Source organism: Miniopterus schreibersii, assembly GCF_964146895.1.
Source record: "Miniopterus schreibersii genome assembly, chromosome: 7".
Taxonomy (NCBI): Eukaryota; Metazoa; Chordata; class Mammalia; order Chiroptera; family Miniopteridae; genus Miniopterus; species Miniopterus schreibersii.
Window position 1 is genome coordinate 41,399,476 of NC_138108.1, and position 26,448 is coordinate 41,425,923.

The 26,448-nt window shown below is 39.0% G+C and overlaps 1 protein-coding gene across 4 annotated transcripts in view; it reads right to left on the reverse strand.

Moving 5' to 3' along the window:
* Nucleotides 1–26,448, reverse strand: part of MAP3K20 (mitogen-activated protein kinase kinase kinase 20) — a 137,093-nt gene that overhangs the window by 106,983 nt on the left and 3,662 nt on the right. For 2 of the 4 annotated variants that reach the window (XM_081142901.1, XM_081142903.1), the window contains exon 2: nucleotides 17,775–17,967. In XM_081142901.1, coding sequence (XP_080999027.1) covers nucleotides 17,775–17,933 — 159 coding nt within the window. In that variant the 5' untranslated portion in view covers nucleotides 17,934–17,967. Of the gene's footprint in view, nucleotides 1–17,774; nucleotides 17,968–18,137; nucleotides 18,405–26,448 lie in introns of those variants that run through there. The other 2 variants (XM_081142902.1, XM_081142904.1) reach the window with 2 other exon arrangements.

Consider the following 26,448-nt stretch of genomic DNA (forward strand, 5'->3'; position numbering starts at 1 on the left):
GTCTCCTGAATGGACCCTGGCTGATATAATAGTCTGCTGTTTCCTACTGAAGTATCTTGTATATCATGGTATTATCCATAGAACAGGATTTACTAACTGTGCAAACTGTATACCTTTCACACTTAGTGACAGCTACTTCTAAAATCGTTATTTTGATAATATTTTAAGTAAACAACAGGAAGAAGTTGTAATTTCTTGAATGAAAGAAATCAATTTGAAGTCAAGTCCAATATAACATGATGATGTAGATGCAAAAAATGATGGTGAGCTGACATAATTACTACTAACTTGTAAGTCAAGCTTGCCATTCAGGACTCTCTCACCTTCCAGGAACCCAGTGAGTCTCTTTTCCAATACATTCTCTATTCCATGATTCACACTGTAAAATATCTGGAATCAGAACAAGGTCTTGTGAAAACCTAAGGGATAAAGTGTGTGGGTGGGTGTGTACACATGTGTATGCATGTGCCTCCTGAGTGTTCACGTCCACAGGGATCAAAATTAGACACACAGTCAATCCAAGTAACCAACACATAAAATATTCATATGCTATGTTTTTTTTTTACCTGCTGCTTTTCTAAATTGCTCCTCCATCACAAATCCATAACAGAGATAAGAAGCTGGAAATAATTTTAAAAAATTAACAGGTCCATACAACTCTGTGGTTAGTTTTCACTCCCCCAACTAGATTCATTAATTTTACTAATTTCACACCTCATTCTTTCAGACACATCCACTTAAAGGATTATTTTAAATATAAACAACACAATAAGCTAAGAAATATTCTGATTGGAGGAAAATGGAACTGCAAATAGATAAGAGATGAAACGTAATCTTCACGTCTTCTAAATGACTAGATTTCTCCATTTGAAAAAACAATCGGAGCAAAAATAGCTGGCCTCAGATAAAATGTTTTAGGTCTACACTGTTCTGGTTATAATTGCAGAAAGAACAGAAAACCCTATGGGCTAAGTCTCCTCCCACCCCAGAGATTTAGATACTGTGTTCTTGTCACATCTCTCCTTTTCCCACCCTCTTCCCACCCTCCCTACCTTGACAAATGGCAGGTACATCTCTAATTGAACAGACAAGGCCTTTATATAACTTAAGTGTTTTCCTACTATACCTTAGGAGGAAAGAGGAGAGTGTCTCTGGTATTAGGTGCCAGAAGAGAGTAACAAAAATTTCTGTAGCCAGAAGTTATTTATGTCTCTTTGACTCATTCAGACGCATTTTCTACATGAGCACTCCTCTACAGAATCCTAACATTTGTTCTAGTCTGCGTTGTGCAATCTTGGAAATTATTAAGCAATTCTTGTGCAATTAAGGATATGTAGGTTACAATCTAAAAAGTGTAACCTTATTAAGAAAATAAATAGCAAAATAGATGAGCCATGATATTATCTTCATTTATGGGTAAATCATTGAGGAGGCAAATCATATAAAATTTTATCTTTTTATTGTTACAAATTCATTTTAAAAAGAAACTCTGTCTTCGATAAACACAAAAATTAAATATACCAATACATTTAGCACTCCTTATAATTTTGGGAAAACCTACAAAAGAGGTGGGGGCAAGAGAAACCTTTAAATGGAATGGAAATATCTGCTAATAAAATATTCTACTATGTATTAAATGTTACATGTTTTATTTCTTTTGCTATTGGAGAGGTAAAAAAAAAAAGTAAAAGAGGAATATGCACAGCCTGATCATTCCAGAATTTTCAGAAAAAGATTTTTTTAAAGTAGCTTTCCTCACAGAGAAAACTGAGGACAGAAGAGAGAGCTTCAGGTGGGAAAAGAAAATGAAAAAGACAATGATCTTTCTATTACCACTGTTCTTGGTTTTTGTCTTGTTCCTTTATTGCCACTGGAAGACTGGGACAAAAGAATCACTGCACTGACACTTTACCACATAAAATAATTACCCATATCTGTAGTTTGGGGAAATGAATAGAGGTGCAGAATAATTTCCTGAATTATTTCTGCTAACCAGTCAGAAAGAACTCAGCAGTTTGGAAATCTGCTGCTTGCTTAAGCATCCATTTCAGTTCATGATCTTTATGTTTTGTGTTTTTGTCTTGCTACTTAAAATTTTTGTGCCAAAAGCCTATTCCAAGAATAAATTGCAGTGTGTTTTATTAAAACATTATAAAATGAATGAGGAAGATCAACAGTTTACAGGAGCATAACCCTACTCCACAAGAAGAAACTCTTTTGGCATTCTTAAGAGATTCAGCTCAATATTCCCTCGTCTTTCAGATATACGTCACAGGTCATTTTTTAAAAGACCAATTCTTTTATTTGTTTTATTGATTGCACTGTTAAATACAAATGAAAATTGCATGTTATTATGAGCCATAATTATAAAATGCTACTACTACTGATCTTTACTAAATCTTTTTAAACTGATACTTCCAAGTGCTCCTGGCCCGCATCATTGAAGCTGCCAATGTTACCACTCCACAGCAGGGATCCAGCGTGCTGCTTTTTCACGGAAGCTAGAAATCTGGATTTTCATGCCAAACCATCTAAGTTTTAAATGTTGATGATAAATTTTTTAAAATTAAAATGCTGTGTGTACCACACAGAACCTATCTGCAGGACAGATACATGCATGAGCTGCCCGTCTGGACCACGTTTTGAACAGTGACCGCCCTGCTGGCCTAGCCCACAGCTCTACCCAGTGCAGGCTGTCCCCGTGCCCCACAGCTCTCCCCACTCCCCACTGTGCGATACCAGCTGACTGCTCCTTCAGGTGACTGTATGTAGGCTCTAAAGTTTGCAGCTCAGGGTTAAAATTACAGACCCTGTAATTCCATTAGTTGGGTTCCTCAGTGTTGTAAACAGTTGTCCTCTGATGGTAGGTTTAATTTTTGACACAGCCAAAAATTATTAAAACTAAACCTGTGAATAGATATGTTGACATTCACTTGCCCATTAAGAAGACAATGAGCCCTGAGCCAGGTGATGCACAGGCGCACAAAGCCACTGTGTTTGTCTCCAAGGACTAGAAGATCACGAAAACAAGAAGGACTGAAAGCACTGAAATGAGTGCATGGTGGGAAAGCTCTAGGCTGGGAGACAAGTGAGTCCCAAAGCGAGTGCTGACTTTGGAAAATAAAAGCTAGATGCCAGGATACAGCTGAAGAAAGGCAGAGCTGTTGGGCGAGTGGGCAGGGCAGGGACGCGCAGGCTCGCTGTCCTGAAGGTAGAACAGTTCTAGGCTCCGAGATGAAGGTTCTGCCCAGAAGTGGCTGAAGGAAAGGGGAGCTGACAGTCATAGAAGTGGTAGTGACACCAGTCTGCTCAGAGGTCCTTCAAGTAGACACCAAATTCACTCAGGATGATGGTCAGAGACAGGATGGAGACCACAACTGAGGCAGGTACTGAAACCAAGGAAGGTGGGAATGTTTGCAAGATGAGGGAATGAGGGAATGAGGCTGTAGCCAATCGTTAAGGAGCTGTGTGGGAAGAAAGTCAGAGATGAGGGGTGGTGGCAAAAAAAATTTGACTAATTTTCTTATAAGGCTTATGAATGGATTCAGTCAAAGAGGACACCATTTATTTTGATTTAGAAGTTGTATAAAAAAGGACTTTGGTTCATTTTAAAGATACTAATTGTACTCATGTCATCTAACTTATGACTGAACTGAATTAATATCTCAAAAGGAAGGTCACCAAACATGCCTTGGGAGGGGACAAATCCACAACGCCTGAGCCCCGACTAGATTCCCTAATACACTAGGATGAAAGAGACATTTACTGTCCCAGATGGGGACCAAAACTGAGGATAGTTTTCATTAAAAAAAAAATTCTAAACCCTAAAGTGTGTTTCTGAAAATGTATCATAGAAGCATCCTGTGACCATAGACAGTTCGGCTAGGTGACCTGAAAGAACTGCACAGATGGATTCAAAAGGAGAAATGAGAAATTTAGGAAAGGTTTGTGTCTGTAGATACAAACTGTGGGCCCCTCCATCTGGTTCTGCGTGCTCTTACCCAAAGCTGACTGGGTGGCAGGATGATCTCTTTTCTAAACTCCTCTCTAAATGGAAGAGTTAATGGAGAATCTACCTCCCCCTCTCTGTGGGCCCTGCTAAGATAAATAGGTGTGAAATGTTTTTCTCTGTTTATATGTAGACCTTAAAAAGGAAAATTTCTACCTAACTATCCTGACATATGGCTGTGGGTAAGCACTCCAGAGCCTTTGTGGGTTTGCTAAAACAAAAAGGAACAAATAAAGGAAAATACATGATTTCAATGACCACCTAAGTACTGGGGTAGGCGCCCTTTATAGGTTTCCGCCCACAGAGCAAATGCAGATTTCTCTCCCTTCTAATTACCAGACCTGGAGCAAGCTAGAAACAAAGGCAAAATTCTAGAGCCTTATTGGTTGGTAACCAAATGTTCTATTTGTATTCCTGAAGAATACTAAAAGGAGCCCAGTGCCCAGAGAAATGCAAATTACATTTAACTTCAAATGTCTGCTATGTTTCTTCAGCTAATAACTAAAACTGTTTACTTTACACCACATGTATGCAGAGCTTCATGACAGCAAAGAAATTGTGGGGGGAGTGGGGAATAAGATAAATAATATTAAAATTCTGGGCCATCAATGATATTCTAGGAGAGTTGAAGCAGAAAATATCAAAAGCATATGAATATACTTTCAAACTACTTTGCATGATTCAAAACTAAACAGAGGGTAAACTGCCTATGTATACAAAACAGACAAATTATAAAGGTGTTTTTCCCATCTACATGCTCTAAGTAAGATTCCATGCATTTGCTTAGCTTTGATGGCTTTTTCTGATTATAAAGGTAGCATGTGCTCACTGTTTCCAATTTTTCATGGCCGTACACAACTCTTAACACATATGAATGTTCACTTTTCCAATTCTTTTCTTAGAAAAAAATTCTTAAAAGTGAGGGTGATGGGTCAAAGGGCATTTCATTTGCATCCTGCCCGTCTCTGAGCTGCCCTCGAGAAGGCTGTGCCATTGCAGGCTGCCAGTGAGCATCTAAACTTCCCCGAACTCTGCCTCGGGCCCTCGCAGCCGCAGCCGCAGCGGGTGGCCCTTCCAGCGCTTGGCCCCTGGGCCTGGAGGGAGCCCGCCGTCCTCTCCGGCCTCCTCCTTCAACAGTGAGTCGCGTGTCACTAGGTTGCACTGCTCTTTATCACGACCACTTCGCCGCTGCCAGCAAACACCTTGCCCCTTACCCACCCCTCGCTCGCCCTAAGGCGTCATTCCTTTTCGCCCTGCCAAGGTCACCTGTGGGAAAAGGTCCCCAGGCTGCCCTGTCATGCAGCCACGAGATCCTGCAGGACGCTGATTCTCCAGGAGGGAGAGGGTACCAATTTGCAGAGGACAGGGAAAGGGGAAGGAACTTGTATAGCTAAGAAAAGGTTAAAGTCCTACTTCATAACACAAAATACAGTAGATCCGTAACCAAACATTGCTGGCTAGTGAGGAAATAAAAAATAAGACGAGAAAACATCACATGGTTTTAAAAGACTGGGAAGCATTATCCTGTATGAATGATGTAAGCAGCTAGTTATCTACAAGCCTTTTTTAAAATTTTATTTTTATTTTGTTTATTGAATTTATTGGGGTGACACTGGTTCACAAAACCACATAGGTGGCAAGTGTACAACTCAACAAAACATCATCTGCACACTGCATCGTGGCCCATGGCCCCAAGCAAAGTCTACAAGCCTTAAAAACAGAAAGCTATGCTGAAATATGTGCTAACAAGCCACAGAGGAGAGTAGAAATATTGGGTGTGTTCTGACTATAAGTTGCTGGAAGAACAATGATAAAAACAGTTACAAATATCGGAAGCTGACTGGGTGCCAGGAAGCATGTTAAGTGCACTTGCATGGTCCTTGCAACACCCTTAGGAAACAGGTCCTATTATTACCCACATTATATAGACAGGGAAACCAAGACCTGGTTAAGTAACTTGCCCACATGGCTAAAGAGTCATGGAGCCAGGATTTTAGTCTACACTGTCTGACGCTAGACTGCCAGCCCTCAAACACTAGGCTCTGCTGCTTCCTGGGGATGAATGCTCCATTTCCAACAAAAGACAGAGGACTTTGTTTAAAACCTGCAAATGAAATTCATCATAAATATTTTGGCTGCTGTCACTGCCAGCAGATTGATTCCCCTTTAAGGACATGCTGGCAAGAAGGTTTTCCTCGTTTTCAGTTTCCTAGTTCCTCTAGAATGGCCTTGTTCTCAGCCAGTTATCTGCTGTAAGAGTCTTGGGCAAATTCCAGATGACACAAATCACACAACCTGAAGTTAAGGAAAAATCTCTTCTGTTGCTAAACAGATTTTCACAGTCAGTGTGCTCCTCCCCGGATGTCTCTTCCGTCCAACTCTTGAGGCTGGGGAGGAGGGTCCAACACCTACCCCTTCCTACCCCAACAGCCTGGTTACAACTATCTGCTTGAGAACTCCAGGCCGAATCTCACTATGCCCACTGTCCCTGTTTCTGCCATCAATCACCACAAGACAGCTGCACATTCCTTTGGTCACACCTTAGGCCCTGCACCACCAACAGCTGTACCCCTCCATAAGCCCAAATCCATCCATCCGACTTGCTGACCACCGATTTCTATGTTTGCAGCTCCCTTCTTCTAGTACCTGAACTCCAACAGTCCCGCAACCTACAATCACAAGTTCCTATACCTTTTCAGTGCCACTCCCTTCCCTGATGTCCTCCCTTTCCTCTTCATCTAGCTTAATTCCCATGGCAAACCACAGAATCCTTCCCTTGCATCCATCCTCAACTCTGGTTCTGCTTTTACTTCACTGTACTCAGGAAAACCACATCTATACATGAATATCACATGATCTTGATAACTAGTTTTACAGTAAGTAATGAAATGAAGTAGTGGTATAAGTCCTCAAACATTGATCTTTTTCAAAATTATTTTAGCTATTCTAGGTTCTTTGTATGTCCATATATGTTTTACAATCTGCTTATCAATTTCTACCAAAAAATTAGCTGATGCTATGATTGGGATTGTACGGAATCAAATCAAGTTCAGGAGAACTGACATCTTAATAGCATGTATTCTGACCCACGAGCACAGTACGTCTCTCCAGTTACTAATGCCCTCTTTAATTTCTCTCAGCAATGTCAGTGTCAAGGTTTTATACAGTTTAGTTGTTAAATTTAACCCTTAGTATTTTTTTTAAATAAAACTTTCTATTTTACTTGTGGTACATATAAAACTTACCATTTAACCATTTTAAGTGTACAATGCATTAAGTACATTCAGATTGTTATGCAACCAACACCACTATTTCCACAATTTGTTCATCATTGCAACACAAACTCTGTACCTATTAAACAATAACTCTCTATTCCCCCCAGTCCCTGGTGACCACTATTCTACTTTCTGTATCAGAATTTGTCTCTTCTAGGTACCTCATATAAGTAACGTCATGCCCTATTTATCCTTTTGTGTTTGGCTTCTGTCACTTAGCATACTGTTTTCAAGGTCTGTCCATGTTGTAGCCTGTATCAGAAATTCATTCTTTTTAAAGGAATGAATGTTATTCCATTATAAGCTGATGGATATTTGTGTTGTTTTCAACTATTTCATAATTTTGTTGCATGGTAAATGGTATTTTTAGATGGTTAATTCCAACTGTTCTTTGTTTATATAAAAAATGAACTCCTGATCACTCTCACAAACCTGCTCTACCCATGTTCTTCCCCATCTCACATGATGGCAAATATGTCCTTCCATCTCCTTGGTGCAAACCTCATGAGACTTCCCTGACTCTTACTTTCACAGAGCATGTCCAACCAGTGAGCAAATCTAGTTAGTTCTACCTTTAAAATACAGCCCAAATTCAACCACTTCTTTCTTCCTCCACTGCAACCTTCCTGGCCCTGGGCATAAAGATCTCTCATTTGGATTTTGTTCCTAACTAGTCTTTCTGTCCCTGCCTCTGCCCCAAATAGTCTTTTCTGAACAGAGTATCAAGAGTGATCATGTTAAAACATAAGTCAAATTATTTTACTTCTCTACTCCAAAGCATTCGATTGCTCACCATTTCCTCCCAACTTAAATTAGAAGCTCTTACAGAGGCCTACAAGGCCCTATACTATATGGTCCTGTTACCACTCTGGTCCCATTTTCTGTTTCTCCTCCCTCACGCACTCCACTCCACTCCACTCCACACATGGCTTCCTTGCTCTTTCCCCAACACGCCAGACACGCTCCCACCTGGCACTTGCCTGTCCCCTCTGCCTGGAATGTTTTACTCTCATGTATGCATGCGGCTCCCTCTCCTCTTTCCTTCAACTTTTTACCCAAATATCACCTTCTTGATAACTGACTAACCTATTTAAATTTGCAACCCCAGCCCCATTCTGACACACCTGATCTCCCTTACTCTGCTCTATGTTTTTCCTTCTATTTTTTATATAAACTTTTTATTTTGGAACAATTTTAGTAGCATCTCTAGGGTGAATTTGTCAAAACTGAGAAGCCATCATTAGTACATTGCTATTAACTAAACTCCAGATTTCAATAGGATTCACCATTTCCCCACCAATACCCTTTTTTTCTGTTCTAGAATCTAATTCAGGATACCACATTGTGTCTGGTGGTCATGCCTCCTCAATCTCTTCTGGACTATGACAGTTTCTCAGTCTTTCTCTGAGAATGCCCATCAGTTTGGGGTATCTGATGTTATCCTCGTGACTAGTCTGGGGTTATGGGTTTTGGGGAAGAAGACCATAAAGATGAAGTGCTTTTGTCATCATATTGTATTGGGATATGTGCCATCGACCTGACTTATCACTAGAGATATTCACCCTGCTCACCTGGTTAAGGTGGTGGCTGCTGGGTTTGTCCACTATAAAGTTACTAATTCTTCCTCTTATGTACTCTAATCTTGGGACCTTAGTTACTAAGTTCAGCCCATACTTAAGAGGGGTAAGGGTCTTTATAAGGTGTTAACATACGATTTAATTTTTTAATTTCCAAGATTTGTAAGTAAACTCTAAAAGGACATAAATTTTTGTCTATTTTATTTACCAACGTGGCTCTAGTATCTAGAATAGCGCCTGACATGGAATAAATATTCAATATTTGTTGGATGACAGAATACAGAAGAGGAGGTTTCCTTGTAATCTGTTCAGGTCACAGTGTCCTGCAGCATCAATTATGCATCTCCCCACCTAGAAAAGTATGTGCTCAGGAGAAAAATCACATTTGTCATTTACTCTGAGATATTCCTGACACATAGTTACCTTTCTCGGTGGTATCTGCAGTCTTATTAGGGGAAACTATCTCAAAGACTGAAATTACAATGCTAAAATCTAAGGCACTAGCAACAGGATTAAACAGAGAATATATATAAACTACTTAGAAGAGTGGCTATAAATAGCAGGAACTTAAGAAATGTTAATTTTCTTTTATTTCCTTACCCTACATTCAGGTAAGAAACTGGGGGGAGGGATACAGAAGGTCTTATCTGGAACCTCAAAAATATACTTATTCTACCTACTAACAATCTTAAATTGTTTTCCAAAACAAGGCACAGTATAAAATTCTAACACTCCATACCCTCAAATCCAGTTAATATTAATTTCCTGATCTCTTACTAAAATCTCTTCATTTCTTTGAGTATGAAGTTTGTCCCAAGGAAGAATGCAGGTTATACTTAGGGGCCTTATTTTTGTGTAAGAAACTATCCTGAAATTTTAAGGGGAAAACGCTTTCCACTTTCACAACTCTAAAAATTTGCTCAGCAGTTTAAGAGTTTTGGAGCTGTTCGTTTACTACATACTAAGTAAACTATGTATTATATTTTAAAACAGCCATCCAATGATTAAAACTAAAATGTATACATATTTCTTAAAGGTAGACTCTATGACCAAAGTTCCAATAACAGAAATTCAGTTTCCCACTAGAGGAAGCACCGTTCTGCTTGATTTTAAAATTTAGTGAGTTAAGCTGCTTCTGTACATTAATTGCTTAACATAATCTCTCTTCGAAAGCAGAGCAGCCAAGCAGCCCCCTCCTTCTTAAACAGGGCCTGTGTAGACACTTCCCCGATATTCTCACTTATCAGTGCAGCTGCTCCAATGGAGCTAATTTCGCCAATCACTGTTTTCCTGAAGAACAGTATCAGGGATAGTAGTCCTATTTTCAAGTCATTAAAATTCCGGCAGTCTCATTTCATTTAGGACACCTTAATTTCTCTCAGGTCATGAATCAGTGAACATCTGATATTCATGAAGCTAAGAAAAAGCATCTTAAGATTCCTTTTTTTGGAAACACGTTTTAAAAAACCAACCAGATTGAGAAACATGGCCAGGGAAATCCTTCCCGGCTGCTATGGAACAGAACCCTTCATTCAAAGACAAACTAATTTATTAAGAACTCCAAAAAAAATCAGCCAAACATGGAGAAGAAGCGGCCCTGAAGTAGACTAGGAATGGCAAGCTGTTTTCTTCTCCGGAGATTCAGAAGAGCAAAACCTTATGCAAATCTTACAAAAGAAGAGAAAGGTGAGGTGATGGCTGTGTTTATTACTTTGTTTATGTATGTCCTATGCATTTATTGATTGCTTATGGTGGGCCAGGTACCATGCGGAGCTCAGAATATACCAAGATCACTGCCATTCAGATCCTGTGCTCAGGAAGCTGACCGATGCAGAGGGTAAGATATGCTCTGCCTTGGCCCCAAAGGAGACCAGTAGCCGTGGCTGCAAGTTCATCGTGAAGAACTTCCCAAGAATGAAGCTGTTTCGAAACGGAACAGCCCGTATCTCACATGCTATCAACAGCAGTGTTCAACAGAAACTGGGTGTCCTGACCAGGAGTAGTCATCAAGCAGTGAATGAAAAAAAGTTGATAACATAGTCTCTATCTTGGGTAATTTCATGTCACTGACTTCCTGTCTACACCATAAAGTAGAGAAGAAAATTCTTGGCACCTTTTTAATACACAAGTGAGGTAATTCTATTCTGAGAGCACATCATATCTATTTTGAAACTGTCAGAAGTATTCATGGGTGGCTCTTCCTCCCCTCCAATTTTTCAATTGTCTATTAGGCTTTAAGTTTCTCAGAAATTCAATTCATGCTTCATACTATTTTTCTTTCAGCAGCAAGAGCCTGCCTTTTTATAACACCAGTTAGTCAGGATATAACATTTTTATTGGAATACATTCATTAGTTTGATTTCAACACAGTATTTAGAGCATGGCTGGAGAACAAATATTAAATAACTGAAATGTTTATTGCTTAATAAACTGAGATCAATACTACTTTAACGAAAGCTGAAAAAACAGTTGCAACAAAGTTCCTCATATGACAGGCCAAAAATAACCTCCACGTGCAAGTAAACAAGTAATCTAACAAAGTTTTGAAAAGATTTTAAAAAATTTTAATGACTAAGAAGCAAAGGATAGGGGCTTTCTCTTGCAAATAAAACATTTTTATGATCATATCAATGATGTGAAAAGCATCTGATGCTTGTCTTAATGTAACTGCACTTCACATAACATGATAAGAACTTTATTTACAATTTAGGTACTTTCCTAAACTTTCCTTGGTCCCAGAAGAAACCATCCTGTAGCTTTTCCTCACTGTAAAGTCACCTCTCCCATAAGGTTGGTGTTACCTTCAGAAGTACCAGGAACACATGCTTACCTGTTTAATTTACATATTTGTTCAACATGTGTCCAATTTTCTATGTCTCTTTACCTTTTTTTACTTTATTATTGTTTTTATATATTTTTTTCCAATTATAGTTGACATTCAATATTATTTTATATTCCTTTCAAGTATAATGGTTAGACAATTATGTAATTTACAGAGTGATCCCCCTGATATTGCTAGTACCCACCTGGCACCATACATAGTTATTCTAGTATCACTGACTAGACTCCCTATGCTGTGCTTTACGTCCCCACGACTGTTTTGTAACTACCAATTTTCTGTATCTCTTTATAGCAGTTCACGTTGGAGTGTCTTAGATCATAAGCTCCCAGTGACAGAAATACCTCATAAAAAAGAGCTGAGTGACAGACAGCTGTTCAGTATAGACTTCAGGATGACGACTACATTAATTAGCAAATAAAATAATTCATTACATTGCTTATTCCCCAGTTCAAGTGATGAGTTATATATGTAAAAGCATGGCACAGGGAAATGTTTAAAATTCCTTAAGCAGAGATGGCATGCCAGTCTAAGAGGTACGAAAGCAAGGGCCTTTATAAAAATCAAACGCCAGGTAAAGAGCAAAGGTACTAACCAAAAGTTGTGTTACTACGCAGCTGAATGCACGTCACAGCAGAGATACAGAAAGGCCAGACGTGTTCTATTCTCTCCCAGCTCAACAGAGTAAACGAAGACAATGTAGGTACTGAAATACAGGGCAGCCTTCCTGAGTGAGAATGAGAGGACAGTGTCCCGTGACGTGACACCAAGCACCAAGGGACAGACACATTACTGTGAGCCGGGCAAGGCGGGCAAGGGTTTACAAAGAAGGTAAACAGGGTATTATTCCTCTTATTGTGTTCAGAGACGGGGAAAACACTACAACAGCATTCCTGCAAGTAAATCAAATGCAAATAATTTATTAATAAAAAGCCAGCTATAGAACTACAAAGAGAGGAAAAAACGGTCTCCTATGAACTAGTCAAGGTAACATTAACTAGCCTTCTATGAAGCACTAAATGCTGTCATGTTGATAAAGTTTGTAAAACAAAAGCTTTTATTTTTTGTTCTTTCCTAGTTTTGTGTCAATACCAAGACTGTGTTTTCTATTTCACATGGATCTGTTCCCCTTTATATAAAAAGTTACTGATAGCTCCTGTTCTTATGATCAGTTTTGCCATTTTTTTATCATCTCTCTTTATCTATAAATATTTACAACATGGGACAGTTTTGAAATTTGAATTTATATGGCTTTCAACATTTCCACAACAGTCAAATTTGGAAGGAAAAAGATCTTTTTAAATAAAGGGAGTGAGTGGTGCCTTGCAAAAAGCAAAGCAAATGCAGAAAAAGCCTCGTATTTCACCTCTTGAGGATTCTGCTTCCTTTCAATTCTTTTGGGGAAATGAAAGGCAATCGTGTTTCTTTCACATCTCATACTTAAATCTGGTTTCCTACTATCAGCTGAATATCAACAAATCTCAAGTTAAAGCAAATGCTTGCAGGTTTCCATCTCTCAGATGGAAAAAAAAATACCATGTACAGACAGGTCTGGTTCTACATATCATCAAATGTATTGCAAGGGTAAAATGAGCTGTTCTGATGGGCCCTATCTGAAAGCCCACGTTGTGAGGCTGATGAACACTTGTGTGTGGGGACTGTCCTCTGGGTCAGCAGCAGCTGGGAGAGGACACTGTGATCCACAATGTCCTTCCTTGCCCTCTCCACTCCTTGCTTCAATTTCTGCCTCAGCAGTTTGGTTTGATCTCAGCTCAACTGAAATTTACAAAAAAGATACAATGATGGTTTCTTCTCTTACCTTTGGTATATATACTTCAGATTATATATATATTTTTCCTGTTGGAAACTTTTTTAAAACAAAAATAAATAGTGCACTACAAGTAAATCTGCAACTAACATAAACAAGCTAAATTACCACTGAAAATCCTATAGCATTGCTATGGAAAACTAAACATTAAACATTTTAAAGGCATGTATTGAGATTGGAAAATTAGTGATTTGTGACATACTACAGAGGTTTATAACACTCAATCCCCTCGAACCACCTTAGAAAGTGCCTCAGCTTGTCAGAGCTACACTGTTTTAATTGAGTTTTTTCTGATTATAAAAGTAAATATATGGGTCACATGGTGTTCACATTTGTCAAAACTTAGTGACACGTGCTTTTCTTTGCATGTAAATTTTACCTCAAAAGAAAACAAAACTGCAAATGCATACTGACCTCTGGAACAATAGGCCTGCTTTAAAGGGATTTAAGGGGAAATGTACTGATGCCTCCAACTTATTTTGAAATACATCAAAGTGGATTGATGAATGGAGGGATACATAGCTGGGTTTATATGTGATAAAGCAAGTATTTACGTTAATGACAGACCCTAGATGGCAGATATACAAATGTTCACTATAAAACCCTTTCACCCCAGCCAGTGTGGCTCAGTGGTTGGGCATTGATGCATGAACCTGGAGGTCATGGCTCGATCCCCAGTAGGGGGTGTGCAAGAGGCAGCCGATCAATGTTTCGCTCTCACATGATGTTTCTCTCTCTCCTTCTTCCTTCCTCTCTCTCAAAAATCAATTTAACAGATCTTAAAAAAAGAAAAAGGGATACAGGAGCCATCGTGAAGAGATTCTTACTTGCTACATCAAGGACAATTTAATCATGAAAGTAAAAAATAATAAAATAGACTGTAATATTTTGAGTTTGAAAAGGAATCCAGAAATCTACAATGAAACAATAAATAAATGAATAAGTGAATGAATAAATAAGTGAAGGAAGGAAGGAAAAAAGAAAGGAAGACTCGTTTATGCTAGAAATTTTTGCTTTCTACAGAGTAACTGTCAAAATAATATTTGATTCAAACAAGTATCATCAATAAATGCTAATAACATGGGGTAATGTTTGTTGAGGGAAGTATTTACATAGCCTTACAGTATGTACCAACAGCTTAATTATTAATTTCTAAGGGACAAGAGGTGTTTTTACTGTGGACAACTTGGATGAGCACCCCTTAATCAAGGGTTCAAAATTGATGTCACCAATAATGGGACACACTGACATAGGTGTTCTCTCACTGAGATACATCAAGGACACATGACCTCTGTAGCATTCCTACCAAGGCGACACAGCCTTAAACCAGGCAAGAGAGAGGGAAAAATCAGGTAAATCCAAAATGAGGAACAGTCTACAAAACTGTCCTGCACTCTGCAAAAAGTTTAAAAGATAAAGAAAGGCAGAGGAACTGTTACAGATTAAAGCAAACTAATAGATATATTAACTAAATGCAGTATGTGATCCTAGGTTGAATCCTGAGTTGGGAAAAAATTGCCATAAAAAGCCGTTATTGGGACAATTGGCAAAATTTGAATACAGATTGTATAATAGGTACTATTATTGAATCAATGTTAAAATTTCTGAATTAGTTGTGTTCTTGGAAGATGTTAGGGATACAGCATCTGCAATTTACTCTCATGATTCAGTAAAAAAATAAAATATGTATGAATACATATAAATAAATAAATAAATAAATAAATAAATAAATAAATAAAGCAAATGTTGCAAAATGTGAATACGTGGTGATTTTAGGGGAAGCGTATGCCAGAATTCATGCACTATTCTTATCATTTTTCCCTAGGTATAAAAGTTTCTTAAAAATAAAGTTTTAAAGAACTACTGAGATTTTAAGTAAATGCTATTTTTCTTTTTTCTAAATTAGAAAAGTAATATATATGCACTAAAGCAGAAGAAAGCAATACATACTCACTAAACTAGAGGTCTATAAATAAAGTGAAAATAAATAGTCTTCCTCTATCCTCTCACATAAACCATGTTAAAGAGTTTGGTTTATATTTTCTCCACCTTTTACTAAGTTCATAAAACATATATTTAATCAGATATGAGGTCATTCTTAAAGAATTACATGCGTGATCTATGAACATATTATTAAATATTCCATTGCTTCTAAAACTCATTGGCAAAAGTGACCAAGTGGCATAAAACTGAATCTATAAAATAAAAGAAAATCCAGACTAATTACCTTTATCTCACCACTTAGAAAACATCTAGGCAGCAAGCCAATACTTAGCTCATAAAGTATAACAAATATTTACATAAGAAATGCATATTCCCTTTCCAATAACTGCCAATCCCTCGCAAAAATTTAGTACATCTTAAACTCATGTTGATTCAGTAAGTGTGGGATGCACTATTGCTCCGTAATAATTTACCATGTCTCTTTATCACTGACTGCCACTGACTAAACCAAGCCCCAGAGCTGAAACAGAGTTTCTGTTTTCCCTACTTACAGTTATGAGTTATGCTCCTGCAGTTTACTGTAATCAACTCAACTTCAGAACGATACCCACCCAGGGTAAAAGCCTAAACCAGAGTAGGACCAGGCAGTTTCCAGCTCCTGCTTTCACCCCTGTGCTTTCCTATGTCATTTTCCTGGTTCTGTCAAAGGTAGTAAAAAAGGTATTAAGTATGGGCGGGGGGTGCAGGGAATGGGTTGCAATTATTGTTTTCCTATCAAAGTCTGTTTCATGTCTCATAAAGTCCACATCCAATAATCCTATAAAGACATGTTTATTGGACTGAAGTTGCATGACTTAATGCACACTTACATACTTCCTTGACTAAAATCTGATGTAACTTCTTTTCTATTCTTAATCTGGTCAACTAGAGGCTTCAGAGTTAAAAAAATTAAAAAGAACAGGGGATCTGATCTCCTGGATCTCTCTTGTCCCTTCCTGGGGGAGGCTCAACACATTTCTCAAAGCTCTATTTCTCACTCTATAAAAAAAAGTATAATAATGCTCTCGATAAAGGCTTTAAGAGTTCACTAGATAAAAGAAGCTAGGTTCAGTTCAGAGTAAGCAATGGTTTTATTATTTGGCTACTATTTAAAAAGCTGCTGATCAAGAAGTGAGGAGGAGGAAACTTGTTTTGCACAGTGCCCTTCTGTTTTGCGCACACATGGTCTTTAACAGCTTTTGCTTCCTAAGCTTTCCACAGCCTAGAGCTCGCCAAGGCAGAGGTATCTTGTCCTCCGACCTGGCTTCAGCAATCAGAAACACTGCTGGTGATCACACAGTCACAGTCACACAGCACTGCGGGGGAAAGGGCACGAAGTGCTGCCTTTTGGGTTTCCTTCTCTCATCAAAAGCCACGGTTCACTGGCAGCAATTAATGAGAAAAAAAAGAAATCACTCAGGGAGATTAAATGATATTTATGGAAAAGTTCACTTTTACAAGATACTGAAAAGAACAATAATTAGCCAAAACTGGACTAATAGAAATAGATATAGAAAAAGAAAAATAGAAATGACTGAAACAAGCTCCAGAGGGTAGATATTAAAGGTTATCAATGCCACTGAGCCCCTGCAAGTCAGCCCCACAATCAGCTTTACTTTCAAGGTACCACACTGAATTTTGGGGTGATGTATCACATTCCTAAGATGAAGGGCCTATGAGCTTTGAGCTTGACTAGGACCAGCACACATCCCAGACTCTGAAAGCCATTTCTGGTTTTCTAAGTAGGGCAGCTCTGTCTGTTAATTCTTTATTAAACAAAGTCCATCACTTTTGGCTTCAAGCAGAGGTGAAATACAAAACACTGGTATTGCTTATATTTCAGTAGGAAATGCTTTTTATTTTAAAAGACAACTCCTGATGACTACAAAATCACAGGCAGAAAATAGAAAGGGGTTGAAAACTTGACACATTACTCTTTACTGACCCCTCTTGGCTGATTAGGGAAAAGAAAAGGTCTGAAATCTTACCTCCCCGCCAGGACAGTTCAGAGAACATTTGGTCTTTCATGCCATGGAAAGAAATCCTCTCAGTTCAGATGACCCCTAGTAGAACTCAACTCTAAAGCAACACGCAGCAATAATTTCTATTTATGGGGCTCCCGGAATGGAAGTTGGGAAAGGGCCTCTCGGATCAGCCCCAAAGGCCTTGCTAGGTCCCTGGCAGCCTATGACCTCTGACTCTAGCTTGAAAAACTTACATAAGTGCCATTGTGACCACTTCTGAGAGCAAGAAAAGACCTTACCTCTTTCTCTATTTTGAGTAGCTTCTTCACAGCCACCTCCTTGTCCTGTGATATCCATTTGGCTCGATAAACACTCCCAAAACTTCCTCCGCCGCAGTTTTCAAAAAACTGCAAGTCATCAAATTTAATTTGCACAAAGGAGGGACCGAGAGACGACATCGCATAATGACAAAGTATTATACCTCCACAAACTCTGCAGAGAGAAAGAGAAAGAAAAGTTGGATTACAAATACATTAGAACGAATCCTCTGAATCCCACTTTAGATAATGCATAATAATAAGTCCTGTGAAACTTCCAGAAAGAACCTTGATGACTCAGGAGAAGGAAAACCAGGACTAACAAATCAAAAGGAAAACACTTACCCTGGCAGCCCGTGCAAAATTCAGCAGCAACTTGCCCAGACTCTGCCACACAGCTGTCCACAGAGAAATGGCTCAGATTTCCCCCCTGACAAAACCTGTAGCTGCACTTCCTGCACATCCCCAGGAGCTCTGCCTAAAGGCTACTGTGTCACCAGGTCTCCTATCGTGAAGCCCGGACAGCCGGGAAGCATGCCTTCAGCAGCGAGCTTGCATAGCTCTTCTGGCATGTGAGGCACGCCATCTCCACACGCTGTGCTCACTTCACGCAAAATACACATAACCTAAGCAACTGAGCATCCCGGCGAGGAGAGCCAAAAGGCTGCACACTGAACACACAGTCAGTGCTTAGAGCCCGAAAGCAAAAAACGTTCAGCGTAGGGATGATAGGAAAGCCGGCCAAGTGTTTTCCAAAGTGGCTCCCTGGACTGTATCCTATAGCAGAAACTTAATTAAAGAGTAGAAAACCTGCCCTGATTACAGTATATTAAGTCATCCAAAGACCTCTGCCAAGAATATTTTAAAAAAATATTATGCTTGTTTCCAGAGGAACAGATGTCCCCTCCCAGACATTATTACAGTGACATTTTCTGCAGTCTCAGGTGTTTTACGATGCACCAGGTAAGTGTTCACCTTTCACACCCCAGGCCAAACCACACATTAGCAGGAAACACAAAACAAACACATACAAACAAGAAAACAGAGCACTACAATTCTGAACCTGCAGCAAAGCAGGTGGATAAGAGAGTTTGTGTATGGTACGCTTGCCAAAATTATAAACCAGAATCTCACAATGAGGGAGCAAAAAGACAACTTCACGTGTATGGGACATTCTACAAAACAACGGGCCTGGGCTCCTCACACCTGTCAATGTCATGAAGGATTGTTTTTTAAGGCAGGGAAGCCTCTAGCATAAGGAGGACTTAGAGAAATATGATGACTAAATGAGGTGTGTGACCACTAGATTTTGGATCCAAAAAAAATCTACAGGAAGAATTACTGGGATTTTAGGGAAATCTGACTATCTACTACAGATTAGGCAATATTAAATTATCGATGGCAAGTAATGGTATTTTGGTTTTGTATGTGAATGGCCTTGTTCTTGGGCGATATGCTGGGAGACATATGAAAGTATGATATCTACAACTTAATTTAAAATGATTCAACTCCCTGACCCCTCAAAAAATGTGTGGGTACAGAGAGAGGGGAAGCAAATGTGGCAACATGTTAAGAACCGGCAAATCTAGGTGGAAGTTCTTGGGGTTTTGCTACTCTTGTCATTTCTCTGTGGAATTTGACAATTTTCAAAATAAAAAGGTGGAGGAGGCAATTTATATCTATTCAAATTGACAACCTGCTGCTTTGCTGTGATGTGAACAGCTCAGAGACCAGCAACCCCATTTTAGGAACATCAGGTCACTGAAGAATGCTGGTTTCTTGTGTGAAGTCAAGCCCTGCTCCACTCTGGGGAGAAGGCAAGAGAGCAGGCTGTTTATTTATCCTCTGAGGCTGGAAAGACAGCTTAGAGTCCACAGGAAAATACAGGGGGAAAACCACAGTATTCAGGTACAATCCACACATACACACTTGAGTGAGTAATTTACCTTCTAACTTTTGCTTCAATTCATATTTAGTTCATCACAGAAAAGAAAAAAGTATGGATAAAATTTAGGAATGTGCCAAAGGTAGGTACACGGAACATGTAAGCTAAAAAGTTTATTCAACAAGATGCAAAACACCACTTGCAAGATTCCCTCAGTGTTAGATGCTGGTTCTATATTTTCATTAATCATTTTTCTTTTTATCAAAGTATAGAAATAAAATAGAACTATAAAGCTTGTAATAAAATTAGAACTCCCCTGCCCCACCCCTTCCCCCACTCAATTCTCTCTCCATAGGGAACTAATTTCAACTCCTTTAACATTTTCTTCTAGTATTTACCTCCATGGTTCTAAAAAATGTGTTTATATTGCTCTTCCTTGGTTGTTCCATTTTAGATATTATCTATTAATTTCTTTCTGTGGAAGGTAAGGATTTAGTTCTCATATACCACTCCTTGCCTCTCAGCACACAACATGTCACTCTTGCCTAATCCTCCCAGCTTCCAACTACATTGTAACATTTAGTTTAGTCAATATTCAGGGTTTACAGTAGTCTGACAAAGTAAATATTATTTCCAGGAGTGCTATGTGGAATTCAATAACTTTTCCTTTCTTGGATAAGCTTCTATTTCTCCTAGAGTTAGTAGTTGCTCTGTTTTTGTTGTTTGCTTAGCTTTTTATACATCTAACACTTATTAACCTCATCAAACTCTCCCAAGAACTGCAAAATTACTCTCAATAAAGACATCAGGTAATTTTTTTAATTTATTTTTTGAGACATTGCTCCTGCACCCTTCGTCTGGACCCAGTCCGGCTGCAGTGTTGCTGTGGGGCCTGACTTGGGCTGGGGCTTCCCTTCCCTGTACCACCCCAAGGGCTTCCTTCACATTCTCCAGTTGGAGCCCGTCCTTGGGTCTCCTGGCGTCTCTCTCGGTTTACTTTCTTGTTTCGACAGTGCCCATCTCCCAGTAGCTACCTGAATAGAGTAGCCCAAATGTAATTTTTTTGAGAATCTGTGTGTCACAAAACGTCTTGATTGGTAGCCCGGCCGGGTATGTAATTCTAGGTGGGAAACAACTTTGGAAGTATTACTTCATAGTGTAGTTTCTAATGTGGCCATAGAGCAGCCTGCTGCTACCCTGGTTACTAATCCTCTTTACGTATCTTCTCCTTTCTGAAAGCTTTTAGGCTCTGTATTCATCCCTGGAACCCTGAAATTAATAGCTTATGCTCAGGGGTGAGTCTTTGGCCTTCATCAGCGGGGACCCAGCGAGCTCTGTCCGTACCCCGTGTCTTCTAACCCTGGGACGTTTTCTTGTGTTCCTCCTTTACCACCGACGGCTACTTTTACTTCATCCCCCCCACTCGGAACCATGGGCAGTTCCCAGGACATATCCCCATACCTTTGCACACGCTTGTCTTTGCTTAGAAAAACTCCTGTTTTCCTAAAACAAGCTCCTGTCCACAACCAGCTTCTTTGAGCCTCATGAGCACAGTTAAATTTTCCTTCTTCTGTGCCTTCTTTCTTTACCCATTCATCTTTCCCACTTAGTTCCCACCAGGCTGCAAGTTCCCCAAAGGCAAAGGTCATTTCTATTTACAGCTGGATCTTCAGCATCTAGTACACAGCTAGGCACATTGCATCTTTGCCATTCAAAAATATTTGTTGAGCATTGACCTAGCATCCAGGAGATCGGGGTTCGATTCCCGGTCAGGGCACATGCCCGGGTTTCGGGCTTGATCCCCAGTGGGGGGCGTGCAGATCAATGACTCTCTCATCATTGATGTTTCTCTCTTTCCCCCTCTCCCTTCCTCTCTCTGAAATCAATAAAGATATTTTTTTTTTAAAAAGTTTGTTGAACAAATACATAAATAAATAGTTTCTGGCTACTCTTCCATTATACCTTTTGCAACTGAAAACATTCCAACCAGATTAAGTACAGTCTGAGACCGATAGTTTTTACAAGTTCTCCCCCACCCACTCCAGGGGATTCTGAAGCCAATCCTGATTTGGAAAGTGCTGCCTAGACTTCTTGGGAGACTGAAGAGCATGTTTGGGACCTCCAGAATTGGGCATCTCTAACTCAAGAGGAGGAGGGGGAAAAACAGGGAGAGAGGAAGGGAAATCCTTTTTAAAAATAAACATAGAGACCTGAACCAAGGTGAGAGCACTGTGACTAAATCTAAACCCTCTGGTGCAGAGAGGTCCAGGGAAGACGATGCACTAAGGTAGGGTCAGGCCCCTTTGGAACTGGCCTCAGGGTGCCATGGGAAAGCAGGCCTCTGAGCACCATCTCCACATCTTTACTTCTTGAGATGAGGCAACTAGTCATGTTCTTCCCAGAATCACTATTACTCACTTTGTGATACATCCTGCCATCTGGAAACTGGCTATGTATTAATGGAACTATGGAACTATGTGAATGTTTTCTTGAGACCATACAAAATTAAGTCCCATCTGATAAACAAAGAGACTACCAATTCTGGGGTGTATGGGCACAGGTTTTAACTCCAGTGAGCTGGACAAAGCATTATGGATTTAGCTGTAAAGCCTGATTGAGATTTCCACTGCCACCTATATGAGTGTCAGACCATCTATATTAATTTTTCCCCTTGAGCTTTCTCTCCTTTAATTTTAAAATCATTATTCTAAAGGATCAACTTATGACCAGAATCATGAAAAATGTAAGCTGCTGATTAACCATACTTACAAAATCTTGGGAGGACTGCTACCTGATCAAATTATGTTCCTATTTTTCCGATGTGTTCTCCAGTGAATTCACCAAAATTTAGTCTCATCTATGTAAATATAGTTGCACAGTATATATCCAATCCTATGATGTTTTCATCCCACCATGTTAAAATAATCGCTTTTACACACGAAAAATAATTTTTTCTATGCAACAATTCTCAGCCCTAATTTTGTAGCATTCTAACTTTTGTTTCATAAACTCTCAGAGCTGTTTTAAATATCAATAAGTACCTACCACACAACATTGAAGGGTGAGCTAGAGCAGGGATATCACCAAAATCAAAGCCTAACAGGGTGTCACAACTCTAAAAATGCTGAAAATCACTAACTTGGTGGTTAAATCCAATCATTTGAGTACTGTAGTAAGACAATATTTTTTAATTTTTAAAAATTTCCTTAAAATTAAAAAAATGTAACTATTAACTAAATTGCTGAAAGCATACACACACACACACTCACACACATACAGCACTATTGGCTAATTATCAAAAGTGAAACCATATGAAGGTAGAAAACCTTAAAGGGAATATTATTTTACTTTTTGAAGTTTGCAGCCTTTAGTCCAAAAAAATGGACTTTTGCCCTGAATTAAAAACACAAAAACAAAACAAAAAAAGACCCCACCTAAGTTCTAACATAAAAAACAACAAATTTTAGAATCAGATGTGAGTTTGAACTCTGCCTCTACCTCTCAGTAACCAATCACTTTTTCTCAGATCATGGCATTTCCAGAACCAATAAAAAATTTTAAATCTTTTCCATTCTGTTATCAAATGTCTCAAATTTGATAGTCCAAAAGTTATCAAGTTTGCACAGTATGATCTGACTTCTTTGATAAATCTTCCAGATGAAGAATCTAAGAAAAAGTCTGCCCTTACCAGCTGTTAGACTTTGGACAAGGCACTGGCCTCTCTGAGCTGTTTTCTCACTGGTAGTAATACCACCCACTCTGCATAGCTGCTGGGAAGTGGGAGATGCTGGGGAAGGGCCTTACATAGTATCTGACACATACTCAATAAATGGAAATTATGACTGTCTAATTATTTTAATAAGTCTTGGTATGACATGTAGCCATCTGCTTCTTTAGCCTTTGTAGTCTGGTACACTTTCCTCAACAGCTTCCCGCTCTCATTTTCAGAAATGCTTTATATTATATCTCCATCAGTTTTGCTGAGCAATTATTGATAGATAAGTATACTACTGATACCTAAATGTTTTTAATCTGTGTTTCTTTGTGTATTTTTTTTCTCTCCTCTGTTTGCTGCTTTTAACTTTTGGGCATTTTTTGCCAGATTTATCTTATTAGTAAGTAATTATAATTTTCTTTTAAACACTTTTTTCATAAGAAGAATATTTAAATTATTAAAAGACAATACTTTTTTTAGATACTAGAGCTTCTAGGACCTATTCATTCAATTATAGCACTGGCTCGGGTAGGGACCTAGAATATACCTACTTTCAGGTGGCTACTGTCTTCATTCAGAGATTATCTACTGCATATCAAATGAACTCAGAAAACTGCAACTAGCTTCATTAAGTACCAACAAATCATAATTTTAACAAATTAAATCTACTTTATAAAAGGATTATTAACTTAACTAGAAAATAGGTCTTTGAATTTTTTTTTCTGGATTTTTTCTATCTTTTAGGTTTATATGGACCTGTTTCTGAGTTCAGATCCTTCATCCTTTTCTATCCCTAATTTATATTTTCCTTTTTCCCTTCTTCACAAAAGTTACAAGCTTATTTTTAATGCAATATAGGAAACCTAATTTTATCATGACCTAAATATAACCCCGCCAAAAATGCTTTAGAAAACAGCCCTTGACAAATATTTTATCTAGCTTGCTGCCCTAATACTTACTTTTGAGACTTTGCCCTAATACTGAGTTTTATTTCAGCCTCTTTAACATAGATTAATGAATGAACTAATAAAAATGTGCTTTATCATCATGTATATTAAAACACCACCACCTGGATTATGGTTCTGAAGTTATTTTTTTTCTCCTGCAAGTCTTATCTTAAAAATAATGGGGAAAGCTTTGGTTTGGTGTTAAAGATGTAAATATTCTATTACTGAACAGGATTGTTGTTCGACTATGTTTCTATTTTTCAATCGCTCAAAAAAGTAAAGATCTATACTAGTAAGAGGAGACTAGGCATGTGACTAGTACTAACTAGTACTGTGTCTACCAGATACTCCTTCCTTCCTCTAGGCTGCCACGGGAGGAAAGCAGCACATCTTGCATAGAATAGGTCAGGTTCAGGGACTAGGATCTTTAGTCACAGGTATCTAAGGGAATCCAGCTTTAAGAATCTTAAAAATACAACAGCTATTGTTTCTTTTTTCTTTTTCTATGTTTTCCTATATAAGTAACAGAACTCTCTATTTAGAGCAAAGGTTAAAATAAAAATGAGCTTGTTAAAAGAAACAGTCTTATTTGTACTTTGCCATTTCGATTAATGAAAACAGACTTCAGAACACACTTCCTTGCCAGAATGTTGTTACCAGAGGCAGAATATAGGAAGAGTAGGAATGCAAGGGGCAGGCGCACTTGTGCCACAGAAGTGCTGTGTGGAAACGTGTCTGTGCTCAGAGCCCCAACTAGGACACGAGAAACAGGCACAATCCAGGACACTGGGCACTGCAGGAGCTTCCTGTGTTAAATGACTAGAGGCAGGAAGAACAGAAATTTGGCATCTGAATGAAGTACAGGAGCACTAATAGGGCGCATTTCTATGGGTTGGCTAGAAGAGGAATTCTCGGGTGTTTGGGGCTGGGGGGCGGGAGAAAGCAGTTGCTCCTTCAGTCAGCAGGCCCACACTTCCCTAGATTCTGCTGCTACTCAGCTTTTGTTTCTACTCTGGAACCATTTTCCTATCCAACAGAAAGCATGTGACCATCCTGGCTACTGCTAACAAACAGGTACAATTTTTGGACGAATTACCTGGAATGAATGTTCCCTAAGAAAGGTCAATACAAGGGTTAAAACCTGGCAACCCTGATGTAAAATGCAAGGAAATGGGGGTGTTAAAACTAGAGAAGACCAAAGAAAGACTTAATTATGCATCACTGATCAGAGGAAAAGTTATCTGCTGACAAAAGTTACAGAAAGAATTTCTGGTTATTAAGAGTTGCCTAACAAGAAAATATGCCACCTTGTTTAGTAGTGAGTTCCCCATCACTGAGAGTGTTCAATGGGAGGCAGGAATATACAACAGGAGACTCCCACATCAGCTAAGAGAGCAGAATGAATGGTTATTTAAAGACATACTCCAACCCTCTGAGTAAGCAATGGCTAATTAACCTACTATAAAGTCTGAATGGTCTCCCTTTTCGTAGGGATAGTCATGAACCTGACACGAAGAGCACAGTGATTAACATCAGTGATGGAAACAATGGAGATGACTGGGTTAGCCTCTTAAATTTCTCCTCCCCAACTGGCTAGAAGGTGAGAGCCACAGGCCAGATTTCTATCCCACAACTGCCCTCTCCCCTCCCCTCCACTTCCAAGGCAAAGAGCTCTTTCCACAGTAAAACCACAGAAAATGAAAATCTTTGAATGACGATCTACCCCTATTCTTTTCTCAGCAAAATGGCATTGCGTTACCCCATGCACTGGGCTGGGCTGCGAAGCTCACCGGCACAGCACCAAGGATCAGGCTGGGCCCACACTCCTCAAACGTGGGTATTCCCATAGGTGCCTAGCAGTACCCAGCACTGTGCGGAAGGTGTATGAAAAAGCACACGTCCTACAGCATTGATTTTACTTTAAGATCTGGGGGAATAAACATGCTTAGCATCTGTTTGTATTGGTTTGTATATTAAAGTCAAACAGTACAGAAGAGAATGCAAAATTCACATGATTTTTCAACATTAAATACAAGATTTTAAAGAAAGTGTTTGTTTACATTGGGGGTATTTATGGCTATATTTACAAATCCCTGAAGGAATGCATTC